The sequence below is a fragment of the Rhinopithecus roxellana genome, chromosome 2 (genome assembly GCF_007565055.1).
Source record: "Rhinopithecus roxellana isolate Shanxi Qingling chromosome 2, ASM756505v1, whole genome shotgun sequence".
Taxonomy (NCBI): domain Eukaryota; kingdom Metazoa; phylum Chordata; class Mammalia; order Primates; family Cercopithecidae; genus Rhinopithecus; species Rhinopithecus roxellana.
In genome coordinates, this window is record NC_044550.1 from 25,771,489 (window position 1) to 25,788,601 (window position 17,113).

Below are 17,113 nucleotides of genomic sequence, written 5' to 3' on the forward strand. Positions count from 1 at the left end.
CATATCACATTGCCTTCATTGATTCCTTTTTTTAAGTGATTTTACTTTATTCTCTCACTTTCTTCTTCAGAACTACTCCATTTGTTTAAACGGCCTCTTACTTTGCTCCCCGATGCAAACTAGTAAGAATTAAAAATTAATTCATCCATATGGCTCAATTGTTAAAAAAAAAAAAAAAAAGAAAAGAAAGATAAAAAATGTTACCATGTTGCTATAATGCCATGGATTTTCCTGAAGGATTTCTAGGTGTTTTGAGTGTTTCAAAAGTTTTAAATACAGATTCATGTTTGCTTTTGTTTTAAAGATAATCATTAGATAATTTTCATCTAGGTATAAACTAATCTCTAAAGAAGGGCTCTGTGGAAGGGACTCTTACCTGAAGTGTTTTTATGAGCACATTTTAGAAGAGTTTACTGAGTTTTCTTCCTTACCATTAATGGGTATAAGCCCCCACAACCTAAAACTCAAATATACCACCTTCAGCAGCTTATGCATGCTGAAGAGAAATAAGTACACTTTGCCACAGTAACATTTTACATATCTGTTCTAAATTCCTGCCATCCTCCTGCCCATGCGTTTCAGCAAGGCCGCCTCTCCCAGCAGTTTTACTCCACCTTTGCTTTGCATGGAAATAACTTGGCTTACATAAACTGTGTGTGTGTCCTGTGTGACTGTCTCTGACTTGGGTTGCCATGCATCACATTTTAACTTTGGACTCACTTATAAGTTTAATCACAATTGTTGTTTCTGTTGTTTTTCTTTCCTTTCCTTTATTTCCCTCCTTGGTCTTTCCATTCTGTGTCTAAACAAGGAGGTTGCTCCAAGGAAAGGACCATGCCTCTTAGCACCAGACTGTTTGTTTCATTGTTAGGTGTGAATTTCCCTTAGATGAAATGCCGGTTTGCAGCTGATTCAGATATATTTTATATAGTCTTTGTATATTGGTAGAACTAAACATACTGAATTTCAGATTTTTATATGATTGAAAATGTATATACATCATTAGATGTTTTTCTGAGCTTGCTACTACTGGCTTTCTCCTAGAGGAAATCAACTTTCTGCAATTTCTAATGCTTTTTTTCTTATTTTTTCTCCATGGTTTTTTTTTTTTTTTTTTTTTTTTAACATTGATCTGTAACGTCTGAACAATCTTGAGATACCTCTGTGTAATTTCACTGCGTTCTTTGTTTTGATATGTAGTGTTTTTTTGTGTGTGTGTACGTCTTGTTTTAGCTTTGTTGTATGTGTGGATGTGCTACAAGTGAGAAAAATTAAGCAAGTTATTTCCTGCTCATTTTTCCTTTTCAGTTGTTTTTTTTCCGTTAGCCTTGCTTTGCTCTTGTACTCTGAGGCCTTGTGGATCTACCATTCCCAGCCCATTTTGTTGCCCCTCCCACCACCACCACAGGAAAAGACGCTGTGTCGTTTCAGTCCTGATTACATTTGCCAATATCTTTTTTGATTTCCATTTTACTTTCAATGTTTTTCATTCACATCAAAGATGATGAGACAGAATCTACAGAAACATCTGTCCTGAAAAGTCACCTCGTTAATGAAGTTCCTGTCCTAGCAAGTCCGGACTTGCTCTCTGAAGTTTCTGAGATGAAACAAGATTTGATCAAAATGACCGCCATCTTGACCACAGATGTGTCTGATAAGGCAGGTTCTATTAAAGTGAAGGAGCTGGTGAAGGCTGCTGAGGAAGAGCCAGGAGAGCCTTTTGAAATCGTTGAAAGAGTTAAAGAGGACTTAGAGAAAGTGAATGAAATCCTGAGAAGTGGAACCTGCACAAGAGATGAAGGCAGTGTGCAGAGCTCTCGGTCTGAGAGAGGATTAGTGGAAGAGGAATGGGTTATTGTCAGTGATGAGGAAATAGAAGAGGCTAGGCAAAAAGCACCTTTAGAAATCACTGAATATCCATGTGCAGAAGTTAGAATAGATAAAGAGATAAAAGGAAAAGTAGAGAAAGACTCAGAGCAGCTACAGACAGTTCAAGATAAGGCAGGGAAGAAATGTGAGGCTCTGGCTGTTGGCAAGAGCTCTGAAAAGGAAGGGAAAGACATACCCCCAGATGAGACACAGAGTACACAGAAACAGCACAAACCAAGCTTGGGAATAAAGAAGCCAGTAAGAAGGAAATTAAAAGAAAAGCAGAAACAAAAAGAGGAAAGTTTACAAGCTAGTGCAGAGAAAGCTGAACTTAAAAAAGGTAGTTCAGAAGAGTCATTAGATGAAGACCCAGGTTTAGCCCCTGAACCTCTTCCCACTGTCAAGGCCACATCTCCTTTGATAGAAGAAACTCCCATTGGTTCCATAAAGGACAAAGTAAAGGCCCTTCAGAAGCGAGTGGAAGATGAACAGAAAGGTCGAAGCAAGTTGCCCATCAGGGTCAAAGGCAAGGAGGATGTGCCAAAAAAGACCACTCACAGGACACATCCAGCTGCATCACCCTCTCTGAAGTCAGAGAGACATGCACCAGGGTCTCCCTCCTCTAAAACAGAAAGACACTCTGCTCTTTCCTCTTCTGCAAAAACTGAAAGGCACCCTCCAGTATCACCATCAAGTAAAACTGAGAAACACTCACCTGTGTCACCCTCTGCAAAAACGGAAAGACATTCACCTATGTCATCTTCGAGTAAAACTGAGAAACACTCACCTGTATCACCCTCGACAAAAACTGAAAGGCACTCCCCTGTGTCATCTACAAAAACAGAAAGACACCCACCTGTTTCACCTTCAGGCAAAACAGACAAACGTCCACCTGTATCGCCCTCCGGGAGAACAGAAAAACACCCGCCAGTATCGCCTGGGAGAACAGAAAAACGCTTGCCTGTTTCACCGTCCGGAAGAACGGACAAGCACCAACCTGTATCAACAGCTGGGAAAACCGAAAAGCACCTGCCTATGTCACCTTCTGGCAAAACAGAAAAGCAACCGCCTGTATCCCCCACTTCAAAAACAGAGAGGATCGAAGAAACCATGTCTGTTCGGGAGCTGATGAAGGCTTTCCAGTCAGGTCAGGACCCTTCTAAACATAAAACTGGACTCTTTGAGCACAAATCAGCAAAACAAAAGCAGCCACAAGAGAAAGGTAAAGTTCGGATAGAAAAAGAAAAGGGGCCGATACTAACCCAGAGAGAAACTCAGAAAACAGAGAATCAGACAATCAAACGAGGCCAGAGACTCCCAGTAACGGGCACGACGGAATCCAAAAGAGGAGTTCGTGCTTCCTCTATAGGAGTTAAGAAAGAAGATGCAGCTGGAGAAAAGGAGAAAATTCTCAGCCACAAAATACCTGAACCTGTTCAGTCAGCACCTGAAGGAGAAAGCCACAGAGAGAGCGAAGTCCCCAAAGAAAAGATGGCTGATGAGCAGGGAGACATGGATCTCCAGATCAGCCCAGATAGGAAAACCTCCACTGACTTCTCTGAGGTCATTAAGCAAGAGTTGGAAGACAATGACAAATACCAACAATTCCGCCTGAGTGAGGAGACAGAAAAGGCACAGCTTCATTTAGACCAAGTACTCACTAGTCCTTTCAACACGACATTTCCACTCGACTACATGAAAGATGAGTTCCTTCCAGCTCTGTCTTTACAAAGTGGTGCTTTAGATGGCAGTTCTGAAAGCCTAAAGAATGAGGGGGTAGCTGGCTCCCCGTGCGGCAGTCTGATGGAGGGGACCCCTCAGATTAGTTCAGAAGAAAGCTATAAGCATGAGGGCCTAGCAGAGACCCCTGAGACAAGCCCAGAAAGCCTTTCTTTCTCACCAAAGAAAAGTGAGGAGCAAGTTGGGGAAACAAAGGAAAGCACCAAGATAGAAACCACCACAGAAATTCATTCAGAAAAAGAGCATCCCACAACCAAAGACATTACTGGTGGTTCTGAAGAGCGAGGTGCCACAGTCACTGAGGTCTCAGAGACCTCTACTGAGGGTTTTCAGAAAGAGACCACTCTAGGCTCTCCCAAAGACACAAGCCCTGAAAGAAAAGATGATTGCACAGACAGCTGTAGTGTAGCATTAGCTAAAGAGACACCCACAGGACTGACTGAGGAGGCAGCCTGTGATGAAGGTCAACATACCTTTGGTAGTTCAGCCCACAAGACACAAGCTGATAGTGAGGCTCAGGAATCCACAGCCACCTCAGATGAGACAAAGGCCTCGCCGCTGCCTGAGGCTTCTGTAAAGACAGATACAGGAACTGAATCAAAGCCTCAGGGAGTCATTAGAAGTCCCCAAGGGTTAGAACTTGCACTCCCTAGCCGAGATAGCGAAGTCCTCAGTGCTGTGGCTGATGACTCATTAGCAGTGAGCCACAAAGACTCTCTGGAAGCCAGCCCTGTGCTAGAAGATAACTCTTCACACAAAACCCCTGATTCTCTGGAGCCAAGTCCTCTGAAAGAATCCCCTTGCCGTGACTCTCTGGAAAGCAGCCCTGTTGAACCAAAGATGAAGGCTGGAATTTTTCCAAGTCACTTTCCTCTTCCTGCAGCTGTTGCCAAAACAGAACTCTTGATGGAAGTAGCCTCTGTGCGGTCCCGGCTACTCCGAGACCCTGACGGCAGTGCTGAGGATGACAGTCTTGAGCAGACATCGCTCATGGAGAGCTCAGGGAAGAGTCCCCTTTCTCCCGACACCCCCAGCTCTGAAGAAGTCAGCTATGAGGTTACACCCAAAACCTCAGATGTAAGTACACCAAAACCAGCTGTGATTCATGAATGTGCAGAGGAGGATGATTCAGAAAATGGGGAGAAAAAGAGGTTCACACCTGAAGAGGAGATGTTTAAAATGGTAACCAAAATCAAAATGTTCGATGAACTTGAACAAGAAGCAAAGCAGAAAAGGGACTACAAAAAAGAACCCAAACAAGAAGAATCCTCTTCATCCTGTGACCCAGATGCAGACTGTTCAGTAGATGTGGATGAACCGAAACATACGGGCAGTGGGGAGGATGAAAGTGGTGTCCCTGGGTTAGTAACTTCAGAGAGCAGGAAGGTGTCTTCCTCCTCAGAAAGTGAACCTGAGCTGACACAGCTAAAAAAAGGTGCTGACTCAGGCCTCTTACCAGAACCAGTGATTCGAGTACAACCTCCTTCACCACTTCCATCAAGCATGGACTCCAATTCCAGTCCAGAAGAAGTACAATTCCAGCCTATCGTTTCCAAACAATATACTTTCAAGATGAATGAAGAGACTCAGGAAGAGCCAGGTAAATCAGAAGAAGAAAAAGATTCTGAATCCCATTTAGCTGAAGACAGTCATGCTGTTTCCACTGAAGCTGCAGATAATTCTTTTGATAAGCTAAACAGAGACACTGATCAGCCAGAAATCTGTGGTGGCCATGGATGTGAGGCCATGAGTCCTAGCAGCTCAGCTGCTCCTGTCTCTTCAGGTCTGCAGAGTCCAACTGATGATGATATTGATGAACAGCCAGTAATCTTTAAAGAATCGTTAGCTCTCCAAGGCAGTCATGAAAAAGACACAGAGGGAGAAGAGCTTGATGTTTCTAGAGCAGAATCTCCACAAGCAGATTGCCCCAGTGAAAGCTTTTCACCTTCGTCCTCTTTGCCTCATTGTTTGGTATCTGAAGGAAAAGAGTTAGATGAAGACGTATCCACCACATCTTCTATTCAAAAAACAGAAATCACAAAAACTGATGAAACATTTGAGAACTTACCAAAGGACTGCCCCACTCAAGACTCATCCATTACTACTCAAACAGATAGATTTTCCATGGATGTTCCTGTGTCCGACCTAGCTGAGACGGATGAAATCTATGATCGCCAAATAACTAGCCCTTATGAAAATGTCCCTTCCCAATCTTTTTTCTCTAGTGAAGAAAGCAAAACCCAAACAGATGCAAATCACACCACAAGTTTTCACTCTTCTGAAGTGTATTCTGTTACCATCACATCCCCTGTTGAAGATGTTGTGGTGGCAAGCTCCTCTAGTGGAACTGTTTTAAGCAAAGAATCTAATTTTGAGGGCCAAGACATAAAAGTGGAATCCCAACAAGAAAGTACCTTGTGGGAAATGCAATCAGACAGTGCCTCTTCATCTTTTGAGTCTACTATGTCAGCTACAACAGCAGTTGTTGGTGAACAAATAAGCAAAGTCATTATCACAAAAACTGATGTTGATTCTGATTCTTGGAGTGAAATTCGGGAAGACGATGAAGCCTTTGAGGCTCGTGTGAAAGAGGAAGAACAAAAGATATTTGGTTTGATGGTAGACAGACAATCACAGGGTACCACCCCTGACACCACTCCTGCTAGAACCCCAACTGAAGAGGGAACCCCAACAAGTGAGCAAAACCCATTTCTGTTTCAGGAAGGAAAATTGTTTGAAATGACCCGAAGTGGTGCCATTGATATGACCAAAAGGTCCTATGCAGATGAAAGTTTTCACTTTTTCCAAATTGGTCAAGAATCCAGGGAAGAGACTCTCTCTGAAGATGTGAAAGAAGGGGCTACTGGGGCTGAGCCCTTACCGCTGGAGACATCAACTGAATCACTAGCACTTTCAGAATCAAAAGAAACAGTGGATGATGAGGCAGACTTACTTCCAGATGACCTGAGTGAGGAAGTAGAGGAAATACCTGCTTCGGATGCTCAACTTAACTCTCAAATGGGGATTTCAGCCTCCCCTGAAACACTGACAAAAGAGGCTGTTAGTGTAGGGACCAAGGACCTCCCCATCATGCAAACGGGTGATATATCTCCTCTGTCTGGTGTAAAGCAGATATCCTGCCCCGACTCTTCTGAACCAGTTGCACAAGTCCAGTTAGATTTTTCCACAGTCACCAGGTCTGTTTATTCAGATAGGGGTGTTGATTCTCCCGATTCTTCCCCAGAAGAACAGAAATCAGTAATCGAAATTCCTACTGCACCCATGGAGAATGTGCCTTCTACTGAAAGCAAATCTAAAATTCCTGTAAGGACTATGCCCACTTCCACCACAGCACCTCCATCTGCAGAGTATCAGAGTTCCCTTTCTGAAGATTTGCTATCCAGTGTAGATGAGGAAAATAAGGAGGATGAAGCAAAACCAAAGTCCAAACTCCCTGTCAAAGTACCCCTCCAAAGAGTTGAACAGCAGCTCTCAGATCTAGACACCTCTGTCCAGGAGACAGTGGCTCCTCAGGGACAGGACATGACAAGCATCGCACCAGATACTAGAAGCAAATCTGAATCTGATGCTAGTTCTTTGGACTCAAAGACCAAATGCCCAGTAAAAACCAGAAGTTACACTGAGACAGAAACAGAGAGCAGAGAGAGGGCAGAGGAACTTGAGTTAGAATCAGAAGAAGGGGCCACAAGACCAAAGATACTTACATCCCGATTGCCAGTTAAGAGCAGAAGCACCACATCTTCCTGCAGGGGGGGCACAAGCCCCACAAAAGAAAGTAAAGAGCATTTCTTTGACCTTTACAGAAATTCCATAGAATTCTTTGAGGAGATTAGTGATGAGGCTTCCAAGTTAGTGGATAGGCTGACACAGTCAGAGAGGGAGCAGGAACTAGTTTCAGACGATGAAAGTAGTAGTGCCCTGGAAGTATCAGTAATTGAAAATCTGCCACCTGTTGAGACCGAGCACTCAGTTCCTGAGGACATCTTTGACACAAGGCCCATTTGGGATGAGTCTATTGAGACTCTGATTGAACGCATCCCTGATGAAAATGGCCATGACCATGCTGAAGGTATTTGCCAGCCACTGGGATTCCCTGTGCTACGCATGTCATAAAATTGATATAGTTTTTTTGTATGTTTGTTTTATTTGATGATTTGTGTCTCATTTTCTTTAAGCTTTCTGTAGTGGCTAATGTGTTTGTGTAAGCCCTTTGTGTTTTGTGCTTTCTTTGTATACTCTTGTCTAAGAAAACAATCTCAAGATTGAGTAATGAGAATGCTTATGGAAAACATAAACATAATAACCAGGCAACAGTGATCTTGCCTTTCTTTAGCCTCTGCACGTAATAAGGCCATGCGAGCTTTGAGTTTTGTTGTTCTGAAGTCCCAAGCTTAGACTCAAATTAAGCACTTTTGCACATGAATATATTGTATTTTGTTTCATAGTATGAAGACTCATTGCTTTTCTTCTTACCTTTGCATACTTTAAAATAATTTTTACTTACAATTTTGTAATCATTAGGAAGCCATTTGCTTGAGAAGATTTCACATAACATGAAATTCTAATTGTTGTGGATCTGTTTTTGATTCAGAAAGGTTGGATTTCAGATACCATTGGTAAATACTTTAAGCAAACAAACCTAAGGTAAAAATATGCTTTTCATTTATGTGGTAGATGGATGGAGAATGTACTCTAATTAGATGCAGCAGACAACAAAAACTCAAACTTTGCACAGTTTAAGTTGACTGTGAGGGGACGATGGCTCTTTGACTTATGAAAAAGGAAACCATAGATGGCTTTGAAAAGTAGCCTGTGTTCTTCCAATATCTCTACAATGAAGACTGTCATTCTTAAATTGAGGTTATACAAAATTTCCTATACCATGGTCTAAAATGCTGCCCATCAATCAGTGGGAGTTAAACATGAATGGGAAAATTATAGTTTATAAGGGTGAGTAGTATATAAGCTTAATAGCAAGAAGGCAGAAACTTTGCCCCAAAGACATATATGCATACAGATACAATATACACATATAAATGCATATGCTTTTATCCCTGTTTCTCCAAGGTCACCAGGACCAAATGCTGTTTCTGGCCACACTAATCAGGATGGCCTGATCAACTCATGATCAACATCTCTTGTGAATCCCTGCTGTGTTTCCTTTCAGAAATGACCTAGAAAAGATCTATCCCTCCACAAGCAATAATAGGAGGTCCTAGCCAATTGCTTCACTTCTGCATCCCATTTATGATTTCTCTGGTGTTTCATGAACAAGATGGTGGTCTTCTTGGTGGGCAGTATTCTCTCCAATAATTTAAAAGAAAAGTCATAAGATTAGTAGAAATCAGCAACTTATATAATTATGTCTAGTAACTAGTCTTGATTAAAGAGATATGGAAGCAGATGGTTTTCATGATTCATATTAGATCTATTCCCCATTCCACCCCGGAAATCAGACATTCAATATGATCTGAAATGTAGTATCTAGTTTGTGCTTTCAAATATTTGGAGAAGTGACTTCCTTTCTTTGAATGAATCAGTACTGTGGTTCCTCTCCTGTCATAGACAATCTTTGGCCATTCTGTTTTTGACCTTCTCCAGATCCACAGGATGAGCAGGAACGGATCGAGGAAAGGCTGGCTTATATTGCTGATCACCTTGGCTTCAGCTGGACAGGTAAAAAGAATGTGACCCAGGTTTTCAACAAAACCTGACATAGATGCATCAGTCAAGTGTCATTCACAGCATAAAAGGTACCCCCCGCTTTCTTGAGAAAGAATATATGAAAAGAAGAATAAACTAAGTACTAGAAAACCTGGGCTCTGCATCAGCTAATGGTATATATGGCCCAGGGCAGGCCTTTTATCATTTCTGAGATTTAGAATAATATAACTTTCCATTAGAAGATTTAGAGAATATACCCACCTTCAGGAACCTCCTTTGGCAGTTGTGAATATCTAAATTTGGGGGAGATTATTATATTTCAAGATAATTTTTAGATGTAATTTTTATCATATTTAATGTGAGATTTAACCAAGGCTCCTTCTTTTATATACCTTATGTCAAAAATCTTCATAGTAGACAACACTAAAATTTGCTTTAAGTGTTAAAACACACATGAATGAGATATTTCACTAACATTTTTGAGAGATGAGAGTGTTTATGTGTAGAATTTTTATGTTAATTTATTAAGGAAAAGTTAATTCTAAAATCAATATACTTTATTTACACATTATGATTTGTAGGTTTTAAAAACTATACATTTTCATCTACCTGTGACTTAACCTATTAAAACAAGATTGTCAGTCTGGCTTTTTTGTTTTAGTCTTTTTTTTTTTTTTTTTTTAAATATCACTTGTGACTACTTCAAAGAGATAAACATTGTAAAATAATATTCTTCTCCTTTCCATTTCTTAGATTTGGTGATGAATAGGAGCCCATAATACTCATAAAGATAACTGATAATTTAGAGTACATGACTGAAAACAGGAGAAGTGGCCACTTTCTCACTTTTAATAATCTTAAAGTAATTCTTACATACTGATCAGACTTAACTAATTTGGGGATTTAGGGGAGAAAATGATGCCAAACTATCCCTGATTGCCTTACTAGATAACATTCAGAATTATTTATTTTGCTCTTTAAATATCTTTGTATCCATACCTACATAGTAAATGCAATATGTATATATTTGGTAAAAATTCACATCCTACCACCATATAGAATGACGTAAAATGAAAAGTAAATATGACTCTCACACCTACATCTGTCTTCTAGCCGTGTGCCTCAGAAATAACTGCTAATACCTTCTCATGCATTTAGAAAAAGTATACAGTGCCTATATTTATGCCTATTATTTAAAAGTAAGAAAAGTTTTACTGAATAATATTCCTCATAAATAGTGTTAACATATACATATGTATTTCATTCTTTTAAGTGGGTAGGTATTTAATTCCACTATATGGAGGTTCCATAATTTTATCAATGGCCTTTGTTGATGGGCTTTAGGTGGTTTCCTGGTGATGGCAGTAAATATTCTTGTGCTTTGGTATATTTTTGTGAGTATATCTATAGGGCATATTATAAGTAGAATTGCTGGGAAAAAGATACATATATTTTTAATTTTGAAAGATATTGTCAAATTGCTTTCAAAAGAAGTCACCCCATTTGCACACCCACACACGCACACCCCATAATGTATAAGCATCCATATGTAAATTTTTTTGTTTGTTATTTTGTTTGTTTTGTTTTGTTTTATTTTATTGAGACAGGATCGTGCTCTGTTGCCTAGGCCAGAGTGTAGTGGCACAATCATAGCTCACTGTAACCTCAAACTCGCAGGCTCAAGTGATCCTCCTGGCCCAGCCTCCTGAATAGCTAGAACCTCAGGCAAACACTACCATACCCAGCTAATTTTTTAAAATTATTTTTTGTAGAAATGGGGTCTCACTATATTGCCCAGGCTAGTCTTGAGCTTCTGGCCTCAAGCAGTCCCTACCACCTCAGTCTCCTAAAGTTCTAGGATTACAGGCATGAGCTACTGGGCCCACCCAACCTATATGGAATGTTAATAGTAGAATTCAAAGGAAAACCTTGTGTCTTCTTCCCTGGATCAGTTAATGCTTCCTCGACCTCTTATTCACCTGACATGAAGTCAAAGACAGGCATTTATCCAACCACCATAATATAGCCACAGCTAGTATTTATCAAAGTATCCAGAAACAGGATTTATAATACTCAAAACATCACCTATGTTAATTAAAGGGAGAAATGTTTTCTTTCTCTTGTTATCAGTCATTTATTTTCCATTATCTTGCTTAAAAGCATAAGCAAGTATTAATGATCTCGTTTTCATTTTGGAATCAAATGGGCCTGAATTATGCATATCTTATCATCACTGCCTCATACTTATTTTCACTATGCAGTGATCAATTCTATACCCAGTTTTAGGGAAAAAAATCCACAATTAGTACTAGAAGAACAAAGGCACATAAGAGTCACTTCTAATATGTAGAAATTAAAGAACCCAAATACTCACCACAATATAAAGAACACATCATTTACAAAATTACAAAACAAGGTATAGAGACTGAAACCTTGAAGTTAATGTGTTTACAAAGTAGTATTTTATCTTCTAGAATTAGCAAGAGAACTGGATTTCACTGAGGAGCAAATTCATCAAATTCGAATTGAAAATCCCAACTCTCTTCAAGACCAGAGTCATGCACTGTTGAAGTACTGGCTAGAGAGGGATGGGAAACACGCTACAGGTAAGTGGGGAACTATATGTGTGTTGGGCTAAAGTTAGACATGTCTTACTCAACAACAGCATCTTGCAAATTCAGTAAAACAGTAAAGAAGCAAATGCCATTAATCCACAGTACAGCAGGTCCTTGAGTAATATCATTTTGTTCAATGTCATTTCCTTATAACGTTGATGAGAAAAAAGAATTAATTCCCAGCAAGGCCTCTGTCTGTGTATAGTTTATGTATCCTCCCCGTGTCCGTGTGGCTTTTTCCCCAGTACTCCAGTTTCCTTCCACATCTCAAAGATGTGTATATCAGTTTCACTGGTGTTTCTACATTATCCCAGTCTGAGTGAGTGTGGGTGTGTGTGAGTGCCCCCTGCAATGGGATGGCATCATCTCCCAGGTTGGTTCCCATGCAAAGTGCTCTGAGCTGCTGGGTTAAGTTCCAGCCACTTGAGACCCTGAACTGAGTAAGGGGATTGGGAAAAGAATGAATGAATACAAATTATTGTCAAATAAAAATGTGTACAGTGTATGATAATTATACATGTGCATGAAATAAATGATGCCTTAGGAAAGTACTCAGTGAGCCCACCATATGTGTTATTGTTTGTTTACGAATGGCATGGTGGGAGGAGGTGCTCCTTACAATTTTCACTTTGCGAAGATTTATTCCTTGATTGAACCTCACCACCACTATGACCGCCATCACTCACTGGTTCCTCAAAAATTGAATAATTATCTTACTTATGTTTATTAGTCTTTCTTAAATGTATGTGTAACTCACTTTCACTTCAGTGTTTAATATTAAAAGTATTTGGGGTTTTATTTTGAAGTTTGGCCATGTTTTTGTGACCAGAACATTGTTTTCTAAGAATCTGTCAATGATGTTGAGTGAGAACTTAGTGAACTACTGTAAGCTAATGAGAACAAGCTACTGTCACTTCTAAAGCATGCATGTTGCATAAAAACTCTTGCACAATATGTGTATGAACAGCATTAAATAACAGCCCTCACTTCTAACAGTAATGTTATTCAAACCGCAATATTTTTTAAATATTGATAAGTGGACACAATTGCTTTATTTAGCATTGTTTCACTGGTAGTGCATTACTTTCTGTTTCTGCTTCCTTTACTCATAAATAACATCCAGTCTATATTTATCATTCCTTTTCTTTACATTCTTCTGAGTAGGATTGTCAGATTTTGCAAATAAAAACAGAAGTGCGCCCAGTTAAATTTAAGTTTTAAGTGGTCAGCAAATACATTTTTAGCATAAGCATGTCCCATGTGATATTTGGGGCATATTTATACTAAAGAAGTATTTGTTTTTTATCTGAAATTCAGGTATGGCGGGTGTCCTGTATGTTACCTGACAATTCTACTTTTAGGACTTGTGCCCATGCTGTGCCACTTTTTTAAATATGCATATCTCTTTTGTCTGTTGGCTTATTTTTACAAAGACTTTTAATTAGGCTTTGATTTTTTTTTCTGTACAGATATCAAAAATTGAGTGAGGCAGTTAAATGAAAGAGATTTCTAAGAGTACCTCTCAGAAGTAATAAATGCTCTTTCTCTAATGTGTCAGATACGAACCTCATTGAATGTCTCACCAAGATCAACCGAATGGATATTGTTCATCTCATGGAGACCAACATAGAACCTCTCCAGGAGCGCATCAGTCATAGTTATGCAGAAATTGAACAGACCATTACACTGGATCATAGTGAAGGTCAAACTGTGTGTGTGTGTCTATGTGTGTGTGTGTGTATGTATTGTGTCTGTGTGGTTAATTGAGGCACTGGACCTACTGTCTTTTTTTTTTTTCCAGAAGGTAGACCATGGCCTATGGTGATCATATGTTCTTTTCCTTGCTACCCTGAAGCTTTCCTCCCTGTTTTACACACCCTCCCACCTCTACTTCATGCTCATTCTTTGTTATTTCACAAATAACAAAATGATCCATTGAATTCCCTTTCCTCAGTTCCATGGTGGCACTTCTTACACTTGTATTTTTTTATGCTACCTTAGCCACGCATTTCTAGGCTCACAACTAGGACTATATCACTACCAGTGACTGTACATTTCCTCTTTTACTTCTGCACCAATAGTGCTTCAGACCCTCGGGGACCTCCAGCCATTGGCCCTACCACATTTTCAGTATTAAAGTTTCCCTAACCTGTTCTCATTTGTTTGTGGTCTCTAACACTGTTTTTTTTTTTTTTTCCTCTCTCTCTCTTATCTCTATTTTACATGTTGTCTTCTTCCTTCAAACCTCCAACACTGTCTCTTTTCTTTATTTATACCCAGCTGATGACCAGGCTTCCTATTTCTTAGAAAATATAGGAATAATCAGAAGCAAATGTCTATATTTTTCCACCACAAATCTACCAACACGAGTGCATCTCAATACATGTACTTACTCTACCTTCCATCCTATTAAAATGGATAAAACTTCCTCACTTTGCTAAAGCTATCATCTCTTGTTTTGTACTAGATTTCATCTCCTTTTACCCAATCAGAGACTCCATTCCTGCAAGTATCCATTTTGGCTTCCTACCACTAGACCATACCCAACAGCATTAAACCATGCTTTAATAGATCCCATCTTTAAAAACAAAACAAAGCAAATAACTCCTTTTACCCTACATGTCCCCCCTGTATTACTGCTGTTACTCTATCCATTTCATAGAAAACCTCTTAAAGGAATAGTTTGAATTTCTTGTCTCTGCTTCCTCTCTTCCCATTCCTTCTAGAACTCTCTGTAATTCACTCTAATCAGTCTTATAAAATTCACCTATTGTTTCCTCATTGTCAAGTCTAGCAGGCAGTTCTTATTCTTCAACTTACTTTGCCACTGAGTAACATTTGACACGAATAGTGAAGCCTTTCTTCTTAAAACATTTTCTTTACTTAAATTTCATGACATTCTCGCTTCTTTTTCTTCTTCTTTTTTTTTTTTTTTTCTACTTTACTGGCTGTTTCTCCTCACTCTTTTTTTTCTGTGGCAGTTTACTTCTCATGGATATGAATGATGACGTATCTTAGTGTTGGGCAAGAGCCTCACAGCTTGTCCTCATCTCCCACCTCTCTCCTTACCGCACTGGTCCTGCACGCCTGGCCTCCTTGCCATTCCTCTGCATTCTCCTGTTTCAGGGCCCTGGTATTTTCTGCTTCCTCCACCCTAGCATGTTCTTTCCTTAGATCAACATATACCTTTTTCTCTCACTTTATTTAGGTCACTGCTCAAATGTCACCTCCTAAGCAGAGCCTTTCCTGACAAGTCTATTTAAAATACTAGCCCCATTTATCCTCTACCTTTATCCTGGTTTGCTTTTCTCCCAATATTTATCATAAATATATATCTGCAGAGATGCAAGTTCAGTGAGGACAGAAGCTTTTTCTATCTTGTTCACTGCTACGTATCCAGCATCTAAGCAGCACATACTACGTAGTTGATGCTCAATATATATCTGTTGAATAAGGGAGTCAATAGATGAATGCCAGTCACTCCTCTGCTAAACATCTTTCAATGACTCCTCATTTCCCTGGATATAATGAAATTCCTTAGCCTGTCATACAAGACTCTACATAAAAAGAGTACTATCCTCATAGGCTAGAGTGAGGATTAAACAAGTTAATACTTGCAGCGCACTTGGAACGGTGCCTAACACAGAATAAATTTTCAGTATGTATTAGCTATTATTTGTTATGATGATTATTAACTGTACTCTTCTTACTCTTCAGATTCTGTGCTTTGACTATCTCAGTTCATTCCCACTTACCATTAGGTCTCCTTGGCATGTAGCACACTCTGCATTTTCTTTCCAAATTCTAACCCCATGTTAGGTGCTCCCACACTCATTGACTGGCACCTATGACCCAGTTGCTCTGCATTGGAATTGACTCTTACTTGCATGGACTCTTCTACATGATCAGTATCTTGAAGGTGGATGCAGTGTCTTCTTCATCTTTGTAATCCATCAGCCCATCTCAGGATGTAGCACATAGTAGTTACTTAATAAATATCCATTCAATATAGGTAAGCTTCAACTAAATACTTAAATCATTCTCCCTTTAGGGTTCTCGGTACTTCAAGAGGAGTTATGCACTGCACAGCACAAGCAGAAAGAGGAACAAGCTGTTTCTAAAGAAAGCGAGACCTGCGATCACCCTCCTATCGTCTCAGAGGAAGACATTTCTGTTGGTTATTCCACTTTTCAGGATGGCATCCCCAAAACTGAGGGGGACAGCTCAGCAACAGCACTGTTTCCCCAAACTCACAAGGAGGAAGTTCAACAGGATTTCTCAGGGAAAATGCAAGACCTGCCTGAAGAGTCATCTCTGGAATATCAGCAGGAATATTTGTGAGTTTCCAAAGAAGGCCTGTCAAATGTAATACCAAAGAAACAGGCTAATGTGGATGCCAGGCATATATAAGCATAATTAGTTTTTAAATAATTTTAAAATGACCCTACCAGTCACAAGTGCCAGAGCTGAAGGAAAAACAAAAGCATTATCATGTAAGAGACATAATTGTGACACTGTTTGGGGCACAGACCTACAAGAACCAACTTCCAGAGCTGTGACTTTGAACATGTCCTTAAGTGTTTTGAATCTCCATTTCCACATCTGTACATTATAGTAATAATACACACTTGACTCATCTCACAGGGTCAAAAGTGTGTTTATGAATGCTTGATCTAAACTATAAAATTCCCTGTAGATGACATGGCCATGACTTGTAATATTGCTGCACCTCATTTGCTCTGTAACACTTCAAATATGGAGCTCATCATGCCATTGCTGGTTAGGAGTGTGATCAATGATGATGTAGCTACCACAGCCAATGGTGCATTTCAACCAATGCACCATGAAGTGCATATGAGGGGACTAGCCATAAAAATATAAATGCAATGCAAACTAGCCACATAGAATAAAAGACTATTAAAATGAGTTGGAATAGAGTTGGGGTGGGAATAAAGATAAGTCTTATGAAGAGCTTCTGGCTGAAGGAAGCTGCAGAGCCTAATTCAGCTCAGAATTTAAATTCCGGCCTTTATGGAAGCCAAGGAGAAAGAGTTGTGTGATTGACATTGATTGTCCAGAAAAAGAAAACAAATTGTGAGAAAGGCCAACATATCCCTAAACCTGAAGTCTGAGAATAGGGTGTCATGAGATTGTATCAAAGCATTTCACTTGTCATTTGGTGAGTTTTGTGGTCACTGACCTGA

The 17,113-nt window shown here is 39.7% G+C and overlaps 1 protein-coding gene across 5 annotated transcripts in view; it reads left to right on the forward strand.

The window, feature by feature from the left end:
- Positions 1–17,113, forward strand: part of ANK2 (ankyrin 2) — a 501,960-nt gene that overhangs the window by 469,972 nt on the left and 14,875 nt on the right. For 4 of the 5 annotated variants that reach the window (XM_030916064.1, XM_030916069.1, XM_030916058.1 and 1 more), the window contains 4 exons: positions 9,232–9,306; positions 11,769–11,900; positions 13,468–13,611; positions 15,961–16,246. In XM_030916064.1, the coding sequence (XP_030771924.1) occupies positions 9,232–9,306; positions 11,769–11,900; positions 13,468–13,611; positions 15,961–16,246 (637 nt within the window). Of the gene's footprint in view, positions 1–1,501; positions 7,700–9,231; positions 9,307–11,768; positions 11,901–13,467; positions 13,612–15,960; positions 16,247–17,113 lie in introns of all 5 variants that reach the window. The other variant, XM_030916049.1, reaches the window with a different exon arrangement.